Source organism: Bos indicus x Bos taurus, chromosome 3, assembly GCF_003369695.1.
Source record: "Bos indicus x Bos taurus breed Angus x Brahman F1 hybrid chromosome 3, Bos_hybrid_MaternalHap_v2.0, whole genome shotgun sequence".
Taxonomy (NCBI): Eukaryota; Metazoa; Chordata; class Mammalia; order Artiodactyla; family Bovidae; genus Bos; species Bos indicus x Bos taurus.
In genome coordinates, this window is record NC_040078.1 from 51,458,634 (window position 1) to 51,481,493 (window position 22,860).

Genomic DNA, 22,860 nt, shown 5'->3' on the forward strand with positions numbered 1-22,860 from the left:
GATAGGGAGGAAGATGGGAGGGAGGTTCAAAAGGGAGGGGACATATGTATACCTATGGCTGATTCACATTGAGGTTTGACAGAAAACAACAAAATTCTTCAAAGCAATTATCCTTCAATAAAAAAATAAATTTTTAAAAAAGGGGGAGGAGGCATGTTACAAGAACTTTGTATACGCAAGACAAGGCTGAGCGCCGAAGAATTGATGCTTTTGAACTGTGGTGTTGGAGAAGACTCTTGAGAGTCCCTTGGACTGCAAGGAGATCCAACCAGTCCGTTCTGAAGGAGATCAGCCCTGGGATTTCTTTGGAAGGAATGATGCTAAAGCTGAAACTCCAGTACTTTGGCCACCTCATGCGAAGAGTTGACTCAGGAAAAGACTCTGATGCTGGGAGGGATTGGGGGCAAGAGGAGAAGGGGACGACAGAGGATGAGATGGCTGGATGGCATCACTGACTCAATGGACGTGAGTCTGAGTGAACTCCGGGAGTTGGTGATGGACAGGGAGGCCTGGTGTGCTGTGATTCATGGGGTCGCAAAGAGTCAGACACGACTGAGCAACTGATCTGATCTGATCTGATCTGATGAGATATCATTAGCAATGTTCACATTGATGGGCAGATTTAATCTCAAGGACCTTACCTAACATACTTCAGACATACATCACTAATCTAACACGAAACAGAAATCTAACACTTAAAATAGAGGGTTGTGAAGTGCTAGGACGCACAAAGTCATTTACTCCAACTTTATTATTCTAAATATGAGAAAACCGAGACTCAAAGAAATCATAAAATAAGGTAATGCAGAGGCAAAAGGCAGCTCTGTCTTGTTGCCAGACTCAGTGCTTCCTCTACTCTACCATATTGTCTCTCATTTGATCTTTTTTCCCTAACACTTCAATGATAATAAATAAAGGGTAGCATTAATATAATTTCTCTTTCTCTAGTATACAAAATTTGACCTTTCCCAAGCATCTTCTTCTAAACATACACTCAGTAGCTGGAGAAATGTATAATTTCATACGGCTATTACTAGGAATAATACTTACTAAAATGTATTCAGTGCTTACTATATGCCAGGTCACTGTGCTAAGTGCTTTAAAAGCATCTAATTTAACCTTCCCAACAACATTATGAGGTAGGTATTGTCATTATATCCATTTTATTAAGGCGATAAAACTAATGAGAAGCAATTAGTGTGATCCACATTCACACAGTTAGAAATGGTAGACCTGCTTACCACAGCGCCTACTCTACAACAAAGCCACTACACCACCACCTACTAGAAACACAAAAGTGTATACAGTATTTTTAAATTGATGGTTGGAACTCAACAATGAACCAATGATCTATACTAGAAAATGATAATGATTTTCTAAATTACACTTAAAGTATCTGTTTAAATTACAGCATATCATACTGTTCTTACAAACAGAAAGCCAAAGTTAGACAATTTTCTGTTTATGCTTATTGTAGCTTCATATGAAAAAACTGAAATAATAAAAACAGATTATTCAAGAAACTGTCAGACCATAAAATGAAGAAAAATAAGCCAAATCACACACATATATTTAAAGTTTAATTATCCAAAAGAATTTTCTACACTAAAGTCAACATGATTTTTATTATAGGCAAAAAGTGTGTTAGCAAATAACTAAAAGACTAGCATCTAAAAAATACCTAGGACTCAGGACATAACAACACAAAAATCCAACTCTGATTTCTCATAAAAGTTAAACTTATAATTGGTATTAGTATTAAGGATAGACATACAGACCAAAGGAAATGAATTGAGAGATCAGAAATAAACCCTAATGTCTATGTATTAGTCACCTTGGGCTGCCATAACAAAAATCACAGACTGGTGACTTAAACAGAACTTTATTCCTCACAGTTCTGGAGGCTAGACATCAAGATCAGGTGCCACCATGCGGGGTTCTGGTGAGAACTCTCTATGGCTTGCAGTTAGTCACCTTTTCACTGTATCCTTACATGGCATAAACAAAGAGAGAACAACTCTCTCTCTGGTGTCTCTTGTTATAATGGTACTGTTCTTATCATGCTGCTGCTGCTAAGTCACTTCAGTGGTGTCCAACTCTGTGCGACCCCAGAGACGGCAGCCCACCAGGCTCCCCTGTCCCTGGGATTCTCCAGGCAAGAACACTGGAGTAGGTTGCCATTTCCTTCTCCAATGCATGAAAGTGAAAAGTGAAAGTGAAGTCACTCAGTCGTGTCCGACTCTTTGCGACCCCATGGACTGCTGCCTGTCAGGCTCCTCCGTCCATGGGGTTTTCCAGGCAAGAGTACTGGAGTGGGGTGCCATTGCCTTCTCTGGTTCTTATCATGAGGTCCCATCTAATCTTAATATACCTCCCAGAGGCACAGTCTCCAAATACCATCACATTAGGCAGTAGAGCCTCAATACATGAATTTTCAGGGGAAACAACTCAGTCCACAGCAATAGGCAACTGATTTTCAACAGGATATATTGACAATCCAACGGGGAAAGAACAGTCTCTTCAAAAATAGTACTGGGACAACTAGATATTCAACATACAAAAGAATAAAGTCGGTCCCCTTCCTTATACTATATACAAAAGTTAACTCAAAATGGATCATAGACCTGAATGTAAGAGCTAAAAGCATAAACCCAAAAAATTTGTAGAAAAAAGTGTAAGAATAAATCTTCTGTGACCCTAGAATAGGCAATGGTTTCTTATCAATAATACCAGCAGCAAAAGTGACAAAAGAAAATTAGATAAACTAGGCTACATTAAAAACCTAAAACTTTTGTGTTGTAAATGACACCATCAAGACAACCCACTGAATGGAGGAAAATATTTGCAAATCATGTCTGATATGAGCCTAGTATCTAGAATACATGAACTGTCTTACAACTCAATGATATAAAGACAAATAATCCAATTGAAAAATGGACAAAGGATGTGAATAAACAGTTCTCCAAAGCAGACACAAATAACAAGCACAAGAAAATATGCCCAGATCATTAGCTACTGGGGAAGCACAAATGAACCTCAATGAGATATCACTTCACATACACTAGGATGGCTATAATAAAAATGACAGAAAATAACAGCATGTGTTACAAGGATGTAGAGAAAATGAAACCTTCATACATTGTTTGAAGGCATGTAAAATGGTATAGCCTCTTTGGAAAAAGAGTTTGGCATTTCTTCAAAGAGTTAAACATAGAATTACCATATGATCCAGTAATTCCACTCCTAGGTATACTGACCCAAGAGAAATGAAAACATAGGTTCACACACACACACACACACACACATTGCATAGGAATGTTCATAGCACAATGTGCTGTGCTATGCTTAGTGCTCAGTTGTGTCCTACTCTTTGTGACCTCATGTACTGTAGCCCACCAGGCTTCTCTGTCCATGGGGATTCTCCAGGCAAGAATACTGGAGTGGGTTGCCATGCCCTCCTCCAGGGGATCTTCCTAACTCAGGGATAGAACCCAGGTCTCCCGCTTTGCAGGCAGATTCTTTACTGTCTGATCCACCAGGGAAGCCCAAGAATATTGGAGTGGGTAGCCTATCCCTTCTCCAGGAGATCTTCCCAACCTGGGAATCAAACTGGGGTCTTCTGCATTACAGGCGGATTCTTTACCAGCTGAGCTACCAGGGAAGCCATCATAACACCATATGATCCAGCAATTCCACTCCTAGGTATATACTCAAGAGAAATGAAAACGGGTTCACACACACACACACAACACACACACACACACAAATTGCATAGGCATATGCATAGAAACATTAACCAAAAGTGGAAACAACATAAATGTCCATCAACAGAAGAATGGACATATAAAATGTGGCACTGCCATACAATGAAATATTATTTGGCAATAAGAAGAAATGAAGTAGATATATGTAGCAATATGGATAAACCCAGAAAACATTATGCTTAATGAAATAAGCCAGGCTCAAACTCCATAAATTGCATGATTTCCTTTATGTGAAAAGTCCAGAACACTCACGGAAAATAGATTAGTGTTACCTAGGGCAAGACGTGAGAGAGTGTAGAGTGATAGCTAACGGGTAAGGGGTTTCTTTTGGGGATACTGAAAATGCTCCAAAATTAAATTGTGATTATAACTCTGTGTAAATACTAAAATCACTGAATTATACAAGTGAAACATCTGAGCTATATGAATTATACCTCAATAAAGATGCTTTTAAAAACCAGTAATTGACAAACCTATAGTACTATACAATGACACAACTGCCAGTACTGGCTTCAAAACTTAGTTCCACATTTACACAACACCATTATTAAACACTAAAATCAAGAATCACTAATCAATACATACTTAGACCTCACAAACAGGGCCAAATAAATATCTGCTGAATAAGTGTATGTGATGGGGATGTGACAGAAAAACTTAGAATATCATTAGAACAATACTACCTTTCAAATATTGGAGAAAGGTAAGAAATTGTGAGAGGGCAGGAATTAAATAACTGAAATGAGGTACAGATAAGCACCTTAAACTTCACAAGTGCAAAAACTTAGTTAACAATTTTTATGGTGCTTATTGTGTGCCAGGCATTTTACAGATGAGGAAACTCTAGGCAAGAGGGATGAAGTCTGAGGCACACAGCTACCAAAGAGCAGAGCAGGGAATCTGAATCCAGGCAATCTAGCTCTACAGTACATGTTCTTAAACTCTAAAGTGTTAAAAGTCCCCTCTAAAGTAACTGAAATAGATTTTTTTTAAAAAGAGATGTAATTCTGAAGAACTACCTTAGAAAGTATTTCCCTTATGGATACATTTGGCAAAGAATGAGGGTCAAATCATTACACATCTATGAGGAAAACAGTAAAGCATTAAAATGGAATTCTATTTAATTAGAACAGGGATTAATTTAGTGTCTCCCATGATTTAGCTAATGACAACTCACCAAACATGAGTACCCCAAATTACTAAGAAGTTCGATGGATGTCCTCTTCAAAAATTTTGACCACACACAAGCCAGAAGATTAAAAAGTTATGACCTCATATTTTTGTAAACATATTTAATGCTTTGCTGCTGCTGCTGCTGCTAAGTCGCTTCAGTCATGTCCGACTCTGTGTGACCCCATAGACAGCAGCCCGCCAGGCTCCCCCGTCCCTGGGATTCTCCAGGCAAGAACACTGGAGTGGGTTGCCATTTCCTTCTCCAATGCATGAAAGGGAAAAGTGAAAGTGAAGTCGCTCAGTTGTGTCCGACTCTTAGCGACCCCATAGACTTCAGCCTACCAGGCTCCTCCGTCCATGGGATTCTCCAGGCAAGAGTACTAGATTATGTGCCATTGCCTTCTCCGAATTTAACGCTTTACATAACAATAATACAGAAGTCAGTATGTTGCAATGGTTCTCCACAGGGGGCAATTCTACCTCTCAGAGGGCATTTGGCAATCTAGAAAAGGAAAGATATAAACATCTGAATGCGGAGTTCCAAAGAATAGCAAGAAGAGATAAGAAAGCCTTCCTCAGCGATCAATGCAAAGAAATAGAGGAAAACAACAGAATGGGAAAGACTAGAGACCTCTTCAAGAAAATCAGAGATACCAAAGGAACATTTCATGCAAAGATGGGCTCAATAAAGGACAGAAATGGTATGGACCTAACAGAAGCAGAAGGTATTAAGAAGAGATGGCAAGAATACACAGAAGAACTGTACAAATAAGATCTTCACGACCCAGATAATCACGATGGTGTGATCACTGTCCTAGAGCCAGACATCCTGGAATGTGAAGTCAAGTGGGCCTTAGAAAGCATCACTATGAACAAAGCTAGTGGAGGTGATAGAATTCCAGTTGAGCTATTCCAAATCCTGAAAGATGATGCTGTGAAAGTGCTGAACTCAATATGCCAGCAAATTTAGAAAACTCAGCAGTGGCACAGGACTGGAAAAGGTCAGTTTTCATTCCAATCCCAAAGAAAGGCAATGCCAAAGAATGCTCAAACTACTGCACAATTGCACTCATCTCACACGCTAGTAAAGTAATGCTTAAAATTCTCCAAGACAGGCTTCAGCAATATGTGAACCGTGAACTTCCTGATGTTCAAGCTGGTTTTAGAAAAGGCAGAGGAACCAGAGATCAAATTGCCAACATCTGCTGGATCATCAAAAAAGCAAGAGAGTTCCAGAAAAACATCTATTTCTGTTTTATTGACTATGCCAAAGCCTTTGACTGTGTGGATCACAATAAACTGTGGAAAATTCTGAAAGAGATGGGAATACCAGACCACCTGATCTGCCTCTTGAGAAATTTGTATGCAGGTCAGGAAGCAACAGTTAGAACTGGACATGGAACAACAGACTGGTTCCAAATAGGAAAAGGAGTCCGTCAAGGCTGTATATTGTCACCCTGTTTATTTAACTTATATGCAGAGTACATCATGAGAAACGCTGGACTGGAAGAAACACAAGCTGGAATCAAGATTGCCGGGAGAAATGTCAATAACCTCAGATATGCAGATGACACCACCCTTATGGCAGAAAGTGAAGAGGAACTAAAAAGCCTCTTGATGAAGGTGAAAGTGGAGAGTGAAAAAGTTGGCTTAAAGCTCAACATTCAGAAAATGAAGATCATGGCATCCAGTCCCATCACTTCATGGGAAATAGATGGGGAAACAGTGTCAGACTTTATTTTTCTGGGCTCCAAAATCACTACAGATGGTGACTGCAGCCATGAAATTAAAAGACACTTACTCCTTGGAAGGAAACTTATGACCAACCTAGATAGCATATTCAAAAGCAGAGACATTACTTTGCCAACAAAGGTTCGTCTAGTCAAGGCTATGGTTTTTCCTGTGGTCATGTATGGATGTGAGAGTTGGACTGTGAAGAAGGCTGAGCGCCAAAGAACTGATGCTTTTGAACTGTGGTGTTGGAGAAGACTCTTGAGAGTCCCTTGGACTGCAAGGAGATCCAACCAGTCCATTCTGAAGGAGATCAGCCCTGGGATTTCTTTGGAAGGAATGATGCTGAAGCTGAAACTCCAGTACTTTGGCCACCTCATGTGAAGAGTTGACTCATTGGAAAAGACTCTGATGCTGGGAGGGATTGGGGGCAGGGGGAGAAGGGGACAACAGAGGATGAGATGGCTGGATGGCATCACTGACTCGATGGACGTGAGTCTGAATGAACTCCGGGAGTTGGTGATGGACAGGGAGGCCTGGCGTGCTGCGATTCATGGGGTTGCAAAGAGTCGGACATGACTGAGCGACTGATCTGATCTGATCTGATCTGAAGACGTTTTGATATTTACAACTTGGGGTCAGGGCTCAGGAAGGCTAGGGAGAAGAAATGCCAATGACAGCTAGTGGCTGAAGGCCAGAGATGCTGCTAAACATCCTAAAATGCACAGTACAGCTCCCACCCAACAAAGAATTATCCAACTTAATAGTGCCAGGGTTAAGAAACCTCAGCATAGAGTAATTCATTCAAATTACTGGACAGCAGTACCATTTCTCCTCTCTCAGGATCAATCTCAAATGAGAAATTAGCCTTTCTGAATACTAATCTTCTAAAAACTCTTAATACTAATACTTAGACTCTACTAACACTAATTATTAAGATAATATGGAATTTAAATGAATGGATTTCTTAGAAGGCTATAAAACAGCTATGAAAATACATGAAATAAACACACACATATGTTTAAAAAATAAACACATACTAGATTTAAATAAGAGAAAAAAGATAAAGAAAGCACTTACTGTAAAAATGTTCTAAATTCTGAAGCTTCAAAGTTCTCCACAGTGACATGTTCATGATTTTTTAAGTTATCTGTATGTCCAACAGTATGAAAATAGAAATCAGGAACCCTTGCTAAAAGGACTGCTTTGTGTGCTTTGAACAAAGTACAACCTATAGAGAAAGTAACATCTGTGTGTACTTCTTCTCTTAGAAGCCTATAAGGAATAAAAAGGAACCACAGTTTAATTAGTGATGCTTAGAAACATACAATACAGTCATTTTTATAAAATAAATTTTTAACATAACACATACACTAAAAATACAGGTAACAAAATAATATGAAAATGAGCTTATTCTCAACTCATTCAAAGAACATTGTTTAATGTTGGTTTAGAATGCAATTTTCTAAAATTTATAATGAAAACAAGGGTAATTACACTGAAAGAGAAAGACTACTTTTTCAAAAAATATCTTTTTAATTCCTTCTAACAATAAAGTTATCTTCTACATAGGTTGATTTTCCTTTAAAATGTACATACTTTAGATTTATTTTGGAAAGAGAACACAAAGTAATGTGTTCATTGACTACTGAATCAACTTTTAAAAATCTTACTAAAACCGAAGCCAAAAAAGTAAACAGCAAACCAGATGTGGTTATAATAGACAATTCAGACCAGAAACTGGTACACTATTGTGTTCTATTGTTAAATACAAGTCTGAATTGCAGGCTTAGCTGTCAAGACTGTGACATTTAAGCCCCTTTCCATCAACCACCCCCCCCAAAAAACAAGAACTAATCATGCTCTAATCTCTATAATCAAAATGATGGACTCATGTGGAAAGCCCATTCAATGTGGACAGAACTAATGTGCAGACATACTTATGGTAAAGCTGTCATGTAAAGTGACAGAAGAACAGAAATCAGCATCATAAGAGAAAACTGTCATACAATCTCTTTTTCTGTGTGCTAACTCTGTATTTTTACTCTGCAACATTAAATAATACTTCAGATTACATAACATTATCATCAGCAAGGTATGCATTCTCAGAGGACTTGTGAATTGCAGGATATAACTGGTGATCACACTAAAACACTACAGGAGGTACAAGTAGGGATAAAGACCTCATTACAGTGAAAGGTTAGAATGCTGCCACTGACACACCCCCCCAAGACTCAGTTAACGGCTCTTTCCTCTGGTCCCTCAGTACATACCTCTGTTCATAGCACTTTTGTCATCGCATCATTATTATTTTTATATATCTTTCTCCCTGCCAGATAATGAACTCCCTAAAGGCAAAAACTGTGTATCTTCATTAGATAGCTCAATCTCTGCTTTTTGGATTTTGTTATATTTTATGCTAAACAAAACAAATGTTTCAGAGCACAAAGCTTTTAGAACCTTGGAAACAGTGACCAAACAAGACGCATTTTAGTTAATATTTTAATAAGTTATTTTCATAAGTGATTGTTAAATTTACACAAAAATGTATTGATTTTCCAAACATTAACAAAAACTCAAATTGTACAAATACTCCATTTATTCTCCTTCCCACCCATCTTCTACCCTTCCCCTGCTCCTCTCCAAATAAATAAACAAGCATTTACTTGGGGGAGCTGACAGCCATACAGCTCATTGGGGAATCTGTCTTGTTTATAATAGATGCTCAGGAGTATTTGTCAAATAAAAAAGTCAATGTGTTTTTAAAAATGTTAATGTGAAAATGCAGTGCTTTTTATTTTATAAAACCACTTGGATCAATTACAAGTAAATCCTGTTATCTGTTGCTGTTGTTTAGTTGCTAAGTTGGGTCTGACTCTTTTGCGACCCCATGGACTGTAGCCCATCAGGTTCCTCTGTCCATAGGATCTCCCAGGCAAGAATACTGGAGTGCATTGTCATTTCCTTCTCCAGGGGATCCTCCTGACCCAGGGATCAAACTGAGTTTGATCAAATCCTGCATTACCAGTAGGATTCTTTACCACTGAGCCACCAGGGAAGCCCCTGTTATCCGTTAAAAGTAATAGTATCTGACTAAGGGGAGGTTTATGGTTCATCTAATAATAAACCCTAGTGGAAGGACAGGTTGGAGGAAAGGCTCAGTGGTGTCCAGACCCAGCTTTCTTGCATCTTATTTCTCTGTCAAGTACTGTACTCACCTATCAAAAGCATTTTAGTCCACTGATTAAACCAAATTTCTCACTAAAAATTTATTGAGCATGTAATATGAACTAAGCACTGGGGACAGAAAGATGACTAAAATATAGTATCTGCCCTCAAGGAGTTTATAGAAGAGATGGAGGCCAGGTCTGAAAAATAAAAAGTATGAAATATTCAATAGGACAAACTAGTAAAATTTTTTCAGGGACAGTTATAAGAGAAGACCTTATAGAGGATAGGAAAACCATATGGAATTTTAAAGACTGAGTAAGAGTTGGTCAAGAAAGCAATGCAAAGTAGGAGGGATTCCTGCCTCCATGTTCCTCACAAAGGTTTGTGTGAGTGTGGAGCTACAAACTGGTCAATAGAGTACTGAGAGATAAGAAGTGACAGATGAAGCTGCAGGGATAAAGATGGGTAAGAGGCAAAGAGCTTAACTCTATCTCACAGCTGATGGGGAATGACCAAATAGTTAAAAACATGGGCAATTTTATTTTTCAAAATATTATCTATTATTGTGTAGAAAAGGAATTAAGGGAAAATGAGACTGGAGGGAGAAAAACTACTGCCCAACACAAATGAATGATGTACATGGCTTGAGCCAGGAGAGAAACAACAGTGATAGAAAATGAGGGATTAACTTAAAATATATTTAGGTAATACAATGGCTGCTGCTGCTGCTGCTAAGTCACTTCAGTCATGTCCGACTCTGTGTGACCCCATAGATGGCAGCCCACCAGGCTCCCCTGTCCCTGGGACACTGGAGTGGGTTGCCATTTCCTTCTCCAATGCATGAAAGTGAAAAGTGAAAGTGAAGTCCCTCAGTTGTGTCCGACTCTTAGCGACTCCATGGACTGTAGCCTACCAGGCTCCTCTGCCCACGGGATTTTCCAGGCAAGAGTACTGGAGTGGGGTGCCACAGGAGTTGGTAACTGGATGCAGAAGGTGAAGGCAAGGAAATAACCTAGGATCTCTCTCATAGTTAGCTTAGACAGCTGGGGGCTGGTGATGTCACCAGCCATTTTATCTTCTATGCCAACTTCCCTCCTAAACTCCAGACATATTTTCAATTGTCCCCTGGATAAGGTTTCCTGAACATTCACCATCCTCCTTCCTTTTGAAGGTCCTAGGATTCAGCACCATCTTCTGTTTCTCTTTCTCTGTGTTTCCACATGTAATTGGTCACCATGTCCATGAACTGCACACAGAAATCCATTTTATCTTTTCCTTTTTCACTGCAGTTATGTATCCCCTGACTATCACAAAAATCTAGTTGGTTTCCTTTTATTTTTTTCCAATTTCTTTCCTCAATTCAAGATCTAATTATGTGAATCCTGTATTTTTAAAATATCAATGATTCTCCACTGCTTCCAGAATACATTCCAAATTCTTCACTGAACAAAGGTCTCTATGATCTAGTCTTAGTTTTACCCATTCACCCTCATGTACTGTCACTTTGCTTGCCATACCCACAATCCCCTCCCAAATAAAGCTACCAAATTGTGCCACATGCCCCTGAAGCTCTTAGTCACCTCTGAATGGATAAGCAACTGAGCCAAGGTTAACCACTAGCCAATGTGGTAGTTAAACAAGTGAACTCTAGCAGAGATATTCTATAATAATCAAGAGCCAACTGATGGAACTCTTAAGGGAGTTTTAAAGAAAATCCAAGGTATAGTAAGAAAAGGGAATGGGTAAGGAGAGAAGCAGAAATGATGGAATAAAGGTACTGGAAGATCATTTCACATAACTACCATACTTCAGAGAAAGAACACTGACTGGATCTGTATTCTGGCCGTGAGACCTTGGGCAAATCACTTTAATGTCCTGGAACCAGACTGCCAAGGTTCTTATTCAAACTTAACCACTTCTCTTGATGCTTTGCTTCCTCTGCCTTTTCTAAAACCAGCTTGAACATCTGGAAGTTCACGGTTCACATATTATTGAAGCCTGGCTTGGAGAATTTTGACCATTACTTTGCTAGTGTGTGAGATGAGTGCAATTGTGTAGTAGTTTGAGCATTCTTTGGCATTGCCTTTCTTTGGGATTGGAATGAAAACTGACCTTTTCCAGTCCTGTGGCAACTGCTGAGTTTTCCAAATTTGCTGGCATATTCCAGATGAACTTCCAGATGTTCAAGCTGGTTTTAGAAAAGGCAGAGGAACCAGAGATCAAATTGCCAACATCCGCTGGATCATGGAAAAAGCAAAGAGAGTTCCAGAAAAACATCTAATTTTGCTTTATTGACTATGCCAAAGTCTTTACTGTGTGGATCACAACAAACTGTGGAAAATTCTTCAAGAGATGGGAATACCAGATCACCTGACCTGCCTCTTGAGAAATCTGTATGCAGGTCAGGAAACAACAGTTAGAACTGGACATGAAACAACAGACTGGTTCCAAATAGGAAAAGGAGTCCGTCAAGGCTGTATATTGTCACCCTGCTTATTTAACTTCTATGCAGAGTACATCATGCGAAATGCCGGGCTGGATGAAGCACAAGCTGGAATCAAGATTGCCGGGAGAAATATCAATAACCTCAGATATGCAGATGACACCACCCTAATGGCAGAATGTGAAAAGGAACTAAAGAGCCTCTTGATGAAAGTGAAAGAGGAGAGTGAAAAAGTTGGCTTAAAACTCAACACTCAAAAAATTAAGATCATGGCCTCCAGTCCCATCACTTCATTGCAAATAGATGGAGAAACAGTGGAAACAGTGGCAGACTTTATTTTTTGGGCTCCAAAATCACTGCAGATGGTGACTGCAGCCATGAAATAAAAAGATGCTTACTCCTTGGAAGAAAAGTTATGACCAACCTAGACAGCATATTGAAAAGCAGAGGCATTACTTTGCCAACAAAGGTCCGTCTAGTCAAAGCTACGGTTTTCCCAGTAGTCATGTACGGATGTGAGAGTTGGACTATAAAGAAAGCTGAGTGCCGAAGAATTGATGCTTTTGCACTGTGGTGTTGGAGAAGACTCTTGAGAGTCCCTTGGACTGCAAGGAGATCAGACCAGTAAATCCTAAAGGAAATCAGTCCTGAAGATTCATTGGAAGGACTGATGCTGAAGCGGAAGCTCCAATACTTTGGCCACCTGATGTGAAGAACAGACTCATTGGAAAAGACCTTGATGCTGGGAAAGATTGAAGGTGGGAGGAGATGGGGATGACAGAGGATGAGATAGTTGGTTGGCATCACTGACTCGATGGACATGAATTTGAGTAAGTTCTGGGAGTTAGTGATGGACAGGGAAGCCTGGTGTGCTGCAATCCATAGGGTCTCAAAGAGTTGGACATGACTGAGCGACTGAACTGAACTGAACCTGATGCTTAGTTTCTTTATCTGTTAAATGGGACCAGCAACAAGATTTACCTCACACTGGAATAAATAAAACATTGCATGTCAGCCCAGTATCCAGTAGGATGGTAATAAGTATTAGGTATTTTTATTACAATTGTCTTGAACAATCATCCATATCTCAATGAAGTCTTATAAGAGAATTGTTGTCATACCCCAAGCAACTTTCCAATTCTACATCAAATCTAGCTTTTTGACAACTGAAACTGTTTCCCATTTTTCCTCACTTCTCCATATATCCTATTGCCTTGAGTAACCCAGAGGTGTCTCTGTTCCTTGCTGTTTGGTACAATCCAATATAACTTGCTTTCCCAAAATAAATCAAGCTCTTCCAAATCTCTATGCCCTTATAAAAGCCATTCTCCTCCCTTAGATACTCTCCAACTTCTCCTTTCCTAATTTCTACCTAATAAAATTTTAATCAATCCCCATGAGATCACTCAACCATCACCTATAAAGCCTCACCCAAGTCACCCCCTTCCCCATTCCTTTTCTTTGGCTATTATCTCTCTCACTAGAGTGCAAGCATAATATCAAAGTCATATCTTACTAACCTTTGGTTCTTTAAAACGTAATACAGTGTTAAGTACATGGGTGCTTGCTACTTCATTAATATTTGTAGAATAAATCAATGATATTGCTGTGCTTGAAGACGAATTTAACATAGCATTCAAGGTGGCTGGGTGAGCATATGAAAATTTTTTATTGTTTTTAAAACAAAACCTTTGCTTGTAACAAGAACTTGGGAGTTCAGGATCCTATCCTTATTTGCTGTATGAGGATAAATTGTTCATCTGCTATACTTTCTTTATTATCAAATTTATTGTTGGAGTCAGTTCCTATCTATTGGGAAGTACAACTAAGTCTCCATAAATGCTATAGTAACTCTAGGGCAATATCCATCACCTGCTATACTTTTAACTTCATTTTTATATAAATTAGGAGTATTACTTTCCTTAAATTCATGACGTCAAGGCTAACAATAAAGCCAGAAGAATAAAGCCACTTAAGAAAAGGCATGCCTCATCCTTAAGAGATTCATCCTAGAAGCAGATGAATCACTCATTTTTTTTTCTTTCTGTCTTTTACATCAATTCCCCCAGTGATGGAGACAAGGCAGAATCTCTCAGGGAAATGCCCACATTAAAAGGACTTTTTTGTTTCTAACTTTATAAAGTTCAGTTTATATTAATAGCTTCTGGAGCTTTAACTGTGAGCCACAGTAAGTACTTTTAAATGTTGCACAACTGTTAGTTATTAGTATTGACAGTAATTAGGTGTACATTGGTTGAGTAGTTCTCAACCAGAGACCCAGGCCAGCAGCATCAGCATTAGCTGGGGTGCGTGCCTGCTAAGTTGCTTCAGTCATGTCCGACTTTTGCGACCCTATGGGACCTTGTTAAAAATGCAAAAGTCACCTAGGACCTTGTTAGACATTTAAAAATCTCAGGCCCCATCCCAGACCAACTGTACCAGAACAAGGGTCTGGGCCCCAGAATAGCTAAGCCCTCCAGGTGATTCTGATGCACACTAACGTTCAAGAATCAATGTTTTGGTAGAAATGGAAACTAGGGAATATTTCTGAGCTTCATTTTCTTTAAAAACAGGGATGACTCTCCCGAGATTCATCACAGCCTGAGTTAAGCTTCACAACAACTCTGCATTTGCTTAAGTCCTCACGGGAGCTGGGAGTTGCCGGGAGCCTCTAGGAGGAGAGGGGAAGTCAGGTTCGAATCAGGAAGTATTTCTATGTAAGCATTTCTGCTAAACCGTTTAAAGAAAGCTAAGAAGAAAGATACCTCCAACGCTCAGGTGAGTTGTCCCGTTTTTACTCATTGTAAATACTCACCCTTCTACCTAATTTTATCATTTTTTCTTAGAACCGTTTAAGCTTATATAAAGTTGTGTTTCAGGACCCCGAAACCTGGGTCCACCCCGACATTAACGAAAGCCTTTCAAGACCTAAGTCTGCCCGTGTTCGGAGTATTTTGGCATCAACTGATGCCGCACAGAACTATGATAGTAACTTTGGTTTTCCTCTTGAACCTGGTACATGGTCTCCAGGTTGGTTATACAGGGGGAGCGAACCCGCCAGTTAGTGAAGAGACAAGAGAGCCTCCCTCGGTGGCCCGAGGCGAGGAGAACAAAGAAGGAAGGGATGGAGAAACAGAGAAGGAGCCACGGTTTCTGGTCCAGAGAGGGGAGCGTTTAGAACTGAAGGAGCCTGAGTTCCCGCCTCCTCCTACCTGAGCAGATCCTGGCTGAGCTGCTCCGACACCATCGCCTTCAGCCGGCGCCGCTCACAGGGTCCCTTCCTTTGCAACCCCTTACTGCAAACTCCGGGGGATCCCAGAGGTACCCCAGGGGACGCGCTATCCTCCCCACAGCGGGCCATGTCCCAGAGAAGCACGGCGGCACCCCGCAGGCCCAGGACAAGGTCTCACTTCCCAGCCTCAAGAAGAAGGGGGCGTTTCCAACCGAACGCTCGGCTCCTACCCGGAATCCGCCCCCTAAAAGAAAAGGTTGACGGCCTCTCGTCTGTTTGTTGACGGTCTCTTAGGGCCGCCAGACCTCAATACCGGAGAATGTTTGACGCCGGGCCGGAGCCGGCACGTGACCTGGGAGGGTGTGCGCAGGCGCGGTAGCTCTGTTTACCTCCGCCAGCAGGCAGTACGACCCCTATTGCCCAGGGAGGGAACTGTTCTTCGGGACTCGCCGGTTCTGCTGTTTATCCCTGTCCCTCTGCTTTCTGGTTGGTGCTAACCAGTCGGGTAAATGAATGCTTTATTGAGAGCAGCGTTAAAATCAGCCAGTGCAGTCTCTCAGCACTTTATCTTCCTGGATGTGTCAGCACTTTTTTCCCCCAGGAAAGACAAGTTCACTGGCCGTTTCCTGCGGCGAGTCACACTCCGTCATTTACCCGCTTTGGGCAAGAAAAATTGGGGGTGTGAGTGTTGAGGAAGCCTTCCCTGGTGGCTTAGTCGGTAAAGAGTCTGCCTGCAATGTAGGAGACCTAGGGTTCGATCCCTGGGTTGGGAAGATCCCTTGGAAAAGGAAATGGCAACCCACTCCAATATTCTTGCCTGGAGAATTCCATGAACAGAGGAGCCTGGCGGGCTACCGTCCACGGGGTCACAAGTGTGTTGAGGAAGGAACTTCGTAAAATCAACAGGAGTTACAACACTCCTGAGCTCCCTGCAAAGGGTGTATACAGCTTCTAGAAGACTCCTTTCCCTTCTAATCCAGGGAGTGGCTCATATAAACTGCCCTTGAACTTTAGCTGAGCAATGGTCAGTAATATTGCAGAGGTTTGCGTATAAACCTGTAAAATTGTATGAGGTGGGAAAAGGAAGATTGTAGGAGCAGAGCCTTGAATTTCACGGGGAAGTGGGTGGATTGATGAGCTACAGAGTTTTGAATATTTTGGAGTGAAGAAAAGAGCTAAATCGAAATCACTTTAAAAGTCTTTTGGTATTTTTTTATTTGATTACTTCTTTCTAAGGAAGAAGTTTCAATCTTTGTGCTTCATTCAGAAACTGCACAAGGTAACAAGTAATAACAAGTTGGTACTAATTGCTTGGAAAATACATGGATCTTGTACCATAATATTAGCCAAGAAGTAGCCATTTCTCAGAATAATGACCTAAATTATTCAGACACCTTATTTCTGAAAAACATAGTGGCTAATTGATTCTTAATTATTCCTGTAGAAAGGAGTGTCAGAGATAATAGGTTGATGTTTATTGAGTGCTTTTTAGGTGAGAAGACTGCTCTACCTGCTTTCTATGTATTAACTCAACTAATTTTTACAACCATTGTTTATGTTGGTACTGCTATGAGCCCCATTACAGATGGAATGAGGAAGTTGAGGCATGAGATGCTAAGTAACTTAGCCCAGGTCACACAGCCAGTATGGGTGGTACAGGTATTAAAACCAGGCAGTTCAGCATCAGATCCTTTCTGTTCAAAGTCCCCTAACATCTCTACCATGCCCCTTTATATGCTGATGAAGCTAAAATTAGTCTACTCTCTGGTTGGGAATGGATAAACACATGGTTTCTGGTCCATGTAAATTTAATTCTCTTAAACTGCCTTAGGCAGCTTAGTCAAGTTTGTGAAGTAATTCAAGAAAAAGTACCCTCTTTCAAAACAAAACAAAAATAGTGTTAATGGTGCTATGTATTCCACAATCTGAAATTTTTTATTTAAAATATTATTCTTATTTTAATATATTTACAAATGCAGTCATTCATATCTTAATAGGAGTGAAATTATCAAAATTTTTCCCTCAGAGGCTTTATGATCAGGAACACTAGAAAGTCCTACTGTAACAGGAGCTCTGAGTGTAAACAGTACTAAACTCATAATTTTATTTAGGGTTGGCCTTAATTGTGATCCTCATGTGGTAAAATTGCCTTGGAAGGCAAAAAAGCACTCCAAGCACTATGATTTCATGAAAAGCAATTCTCTTGAAAGTGTTTTTTCTTTCTTTAAAAATGTTTTTCTATGAAGTATTTCAAACAAACAAATCAGTTCAGTTCAGTTCAGTTCAGTTCAGTTGCTCAGTCACGTCCATCTACTTGCGGCCCCATCGACTGCAGCACGACAGGGTTCCTGGTCCATCACCAACTCCCAGAGCTTACTTAAATTCATGTCCATTGAGTTGGTGATGCCATCCAACCATCTCATCCTCTGTTGTCCCGTTTCCTCCTGCCTTAAATCTTTCCCAGCATCACGGTCTTTTCCAGTGAGTCAGTTCTTCCCATCAGGTGGCCAAAGTATTCACCTTCAACGTCAGTCCTTCCAATGAATATTCAGGACTGATTTCCTTTAGGATGGACTGGTTGGATTTCCTTGCTGTCCAAGGGACTCTCAAGAGTCTTCTCCAACACCACAGTTCAAAAGCATCAAATCTTTGGTGCTCAGCTTTCTTTAGTCCAACTCTCACATCCATACATGACTACTGGAAAAACCATAACCTTTACTACACCGACCTTTGTTGGCAAAGTAATGTCTCTGCTTTTTGATACATTGTCTAGCTTGGTCATAGCTTTTCTTCCAAGGAGCAAGCGTCTTTTAATTTCATGGCTGCAGTCACCATCTGCAGTGATTTTGGGGATCCCCTCAAAAAAAGTCTCTCACTGTTTCCATTATTTCCCCATCTATTTACCAAGAAGTGATGGGACAATCACTTCAGATCGTCCATCAGATCACTTGGGATCGACCGCCCATCATGGATGCCATGATCTTAGTTTTCTGAATGTTGAGTTTTAAGCCAACTTTTCACTTTCCTGTTTCACTTTCATCAAGAGACTCTTTAGAGAGGCTCTTTAGTTCTTCACTTTCGGCCCTAAGGGTGGTATCATCTGCATATCTGAGGTTATTGATATTTCTCCCGGCAATCTTGATTCCAGCTTGTGCTTCATCCAGCTCAGCATTTTTTTTTTTTTTTTTTTTTTTTTAAGGACAAAGGTGGGGTTTGTTTTTATTATAAAAGAAAAAAAAAATAGTAACTCCTCAGGAATCTTAACAAAGGAAGGGAATATTTCACATTATTAGGTTAGAAATAAGGATCTCCTTTTGAGTGGGCGTGGGGATGGGAGAGGCTGTGCTGGAAGAGTTGGCTGTTTGGGGCTGATATTCCCTCACGACCACTTGAGGGCTTCTCTCTGCCCTGCTTGCCCTTCTGGGAGGCTGACGTTGGTTGGTTAACAGGTGGAAGCCCATGATAGCAGTAGCCATCACCTGAGCCCCAGGTTTAAAAGACACACATGTACTTGTACACACAGGGGTTTGGAAATATGAGTTGGCTGGTCAACTTGAGCATGTTACTGACAAGGGGGTATTGGGGTTTTTTTCCGGTGGGACTAGCATGTCACTAAAGCAGGCCTTTTGATAATATTAAAAAAAAAAAAGTTTTTTTTTTTAAAGCAAAACAGAATTTTAGATTTTAATCATATTTGTTAGGGTTTCTAAGTCTTTGTTTTACAGAATTGCTTGTTTGCTTCAGCTGTCTCCTCCCCATCTCTGCTCTGGAGGAGATGGGACAAGTCTGGAGTCCAAACAGTTGTAATTTTGTATCTTGGTGTCTGTTCTCTGAGTGTGAAATATTCCCAGCTCAGCATTTTGCATGATGTACTCTGCATATAAGTTAAATAAGAAGGGTGACAGTATACAGCCTTGATGTACTCCTTTTCCTATTTGGAACCAGTCTGTTGTTCCGTGTTCAGTTCTAACTGTTGCTTCCTGTCCTGCATACAGATTTCTCAGGAGGCAGGTCAGGTGATCTGGTATTCCCATCTCTTGAAGAATTTTCCACAGTTTGTTGTGATCCACACAGTCAAAGGCTTTGGCATAGTCAATAAAGCAGAAGTAGATGTTTTTCTGGAACTCTCTTGCTTTTTTGATGATCCAATGGATGTTGGCAGTTTGATCTCTCGTTCCTCTGCCTTTTCTAAATCTAGCTTGAATATCTGGAAGTTCACAGTTCATGGACTGTTGAAGCCTGGCTTGGAGAATTTTGAGCATTACTTTGCTAGCTTGTGAGATAAGTGCAACTGTGTGGTAGTTTGAACATTCTTTGGCATTGCCCTTCTTTGGGATTGGAATGAAAACTGACCTTTTCCAGTCCTGTGGCCACTGCTGAGTTTTCCAAATTTGCTGGCATAATGAGTGCAGCACTTTCACAACATCATCTTTTAGGATTTGAAATAGCTCAACTGGAATTCCATCACTTCCACTAGCTTTGTTTGTAGTGATGCTTCCTAAGGCCCACTTGACTTCACATTGCAGGATGTCTGGCTCTAGGTGAGTGATCACATCATTGTGGTTATCTGAGTCATAAAGGTTTTTGTATAGTTCTTCTGTGTATTCTTGCCACCTCTCCTTAATATCTTCTGCTTCTCTTAGGTCCATACCATTTCTGTCCTTTATTGTGCCCATCTTTGCACGAAATTTTCCCTTGTTATCTCTGATTTTCTTGAAGAGATCTCTAGTCTTTCCCATTCTATTGTTTTCCTCTATTTCTTTGCATTGATCACTGAGGAAGTCTTTCTTATCTCTCCTTGCTATTCTTTGGAACTCTGCATTCAAATGGGTATATCTTTTCTTTTCTTCTTTGTCTTTGGCATCTCTTCTTTTCACAGCTATTTATAAGGCCTCCTCAGACACCCATCTTGCCTTTTGCCATTTCTTTTTCTTGGGGATGGTCTTGATCACTGCCTCCTGTACAGTGTCACGAATCTCCATCCATAGCTCTTCAGGCACTCTATCAGATCTAATCCCTGGAATCTGTCACTTCCACTGTATAATCCTAAGGGATTTGATTTAGGGCATCCCTGGTGGCTCAGATGGTAAAGCATCTGTCTACAATGTGGGAGACCCGAGTTCGATCCCTGGGTCGGGAAGATCTCCTGGAGAAGGAAATGGCACCCCACTCCAGTACTATTGCCTGGAAAATCCCATGGGAGGAGGAGCCTGGTAGGCTACAGTCCATGGGGTTGCAAAGAGTCGGACACGACTGAGCAACTTCACTTCACTTCATACCTGAATGGTCTAGTGGTTTTCCCTACTGTCTTCAATTTAAGTCTGAATTTTGCAATAAGGACTTCATGATCTGAGCCACAGTCAGCTCCCAGTCTTGTTTTTGCTGACTGTGTAGAGCTTCTCCATCTTTGGCTGCAAAGAATATAATCAATCTGATTTTGGTATTGACAATCTGGTGATGTCCATATGTAGAGCCTTTTCTTGTGTTGTTGGAATGACCAGTGCGTTCTCTTGGCAAAACTCTGTTAGCCTTTGACCTGCTTCATTTTGTAACTCAAGGCCAAATTTACCTGTTAACACCAGGTATCTCTTGACATCCTACTTTTGCATTCCAGTCCCATATAATGAAAAAGACATCTTTTTTAGGTGTTAGTTCTAGAAGATCTTGTAGGTCTTCATAGAACTGTTCAACTTCAGCTTTTTCAGCATTACTGGTTGGGGCAGAGACTTGGATTGCACGGCATGGCTCATAGTTTCATTGAGTTAGACAAGGCTGTGGCTATTATTAACAAATAAATAGAAATCAGCAATTATGAAGATTTGGGTATATATGCTGTACCAATTTTTCTTTCCTTTTTCATCTTTTATTGCTTCCTTCCTTTTTTCCTTCCTCCCTCCTTCTCCCTTCTCCTTCAGTCCCTTTCTTCTTTCCATTCTTTCTCCGTCTTTCTTCCCTTTCTTCTAAAAATTTTCCAAGTAAAAACCCAACATCATTTCATTTTACTCCTATATACTTCAGTTTGCATCTCTTAAAAAAATCTGTACATTTTCTTGTATAACTGCTGCTGCTAAGTTGCTTCAGTCGTGTCTGATCCTATGCAACCCCATAGACGGCACCCCACCAGGATCCCCCATCCCTGGGATTCTCCAGGCAAGAACACTGGAGTGGGTTGCCATTTCCTTCTCCAATGCATGAAAGTGAAAATTGAAAGTGAAGTCGCTCAGTTGTATCTGACTCTTAGAGACCCCATGGACTGCAGCCTATCAGGCTCCTCTGTCCATGGGATTTTCCAAGCAAGAGTACTGGAGTGGGTTGCCATTGCCTTATATTACCAAACCACTAATGGTATTCCTTATTAATTGACAATAATTCCATTTACAATATAGCCCATTGTAAAATTTTCCCAACTATTGTACAAACTATATTTTACAGTTGATTTGTTTGGATCAGTTTTCAAACAAGATACAGGGTTTTATTTGGTTCTTTTGTCTCCTGAGTTTCTTCTAATTTAAAAGAGTTCCCTCTCCTGTATTTTCCCTCATGACATTGACATTGTGGCAGAAGCCTAAGCAATTTGAGCTGTAGAGTATGCCACATTTTACATTTGACTGCTTTCTGCAAGCATCATTTGGTATGCTCATTTATCCCATATATTTCCTGTAAATGGAAATTGTAAAAAATGAATAAGAGGCTTATTTTTTGTTGTTGTTGTTCAGTTGCTAAGTTGTGTCTCTTCTTTCCAACCCCATGGACTGTAGCATGCCAGGCTCCTCTGTTCTCCACTGTCTCCCAGTTTTCTCAGATTCGTGTCCATTGAGTCCATGATATTATTTAACCATCTCATCTTCTGCTGCCCCTTTTCCTTTTGCCTTCAGTGTTTCCCAGAATCAGGGACTTTACCAATAAGTCAGTTTTTCCCATTAGGTGGTCAAAGTATTGGAGCTTCAGCTTTAGCATCAGTTCTTCCAATGAATATTCAGGACTGATTTCCTTTAGGATGGACTGGTTTGATCTCCTTGCAGTCCAAGGGACTCTACTCTCAAGAGTCTTCTCCAGCACTATGATTTGAAAGCATCAATTCTTTGGCGCTCAGCCGTCTTTATGGTTCAACTCTCACATTCATACCTGACTACAGGAAAAACCATAGCTTTGACTATTCGAACCTTTGTCAGCCAAGTAATGCCTTTGCTTTTTAATATGCTGTCTAGGTTTTTATATCTTTCTTTTCAAGGAGCAAGCATCTTTGAATTTCATGGTTGCCATCCTCATCCGCAATGATTTTAGAGCCAAGAAAATAAAATCTGTCACTGCTTCCACTTTTCCCTCTTCTATTTGACATAATGTGA

General features: G+C 40.4%; 1 protein-coding gene across 3 annotated transcripts in view; it reads right to left on the reverse strand.

Moving 5' to 3' along the window:
• Nucleotides 1-15,867, reverse strand: part of KIAA1107 (KIAA1107 ortholog) — a 93,669-nt gene extending 77,802 nt beyond the window's left edge. For 2 of the 3 annotated variants that reach the window (XM_027536527.1, XM_027536526.1), the window contains exons 1-2: nt 15,495-15,867; nt 7,749-7,943 (exon numbers count right to left, since the gene is read on the reverse strand). In XM_027536527.1, the coding sequence (XP_027392328.1) occupies nt 7,749-7,943; nt 15,495-15,643 (344 nt within the window). In that variant the 5' untranslated portion in view covers nt 15,644-15,867. The remainder of the gene's footprint in view (nt 1-7,748; nt 7,944-15,494) is intronic. The other variant, XM_027536529.1, reaches the window with a different exon arrangement.
• Nucleotides 15,868-22,860: the final 6,993 nt, after the last annotated feature.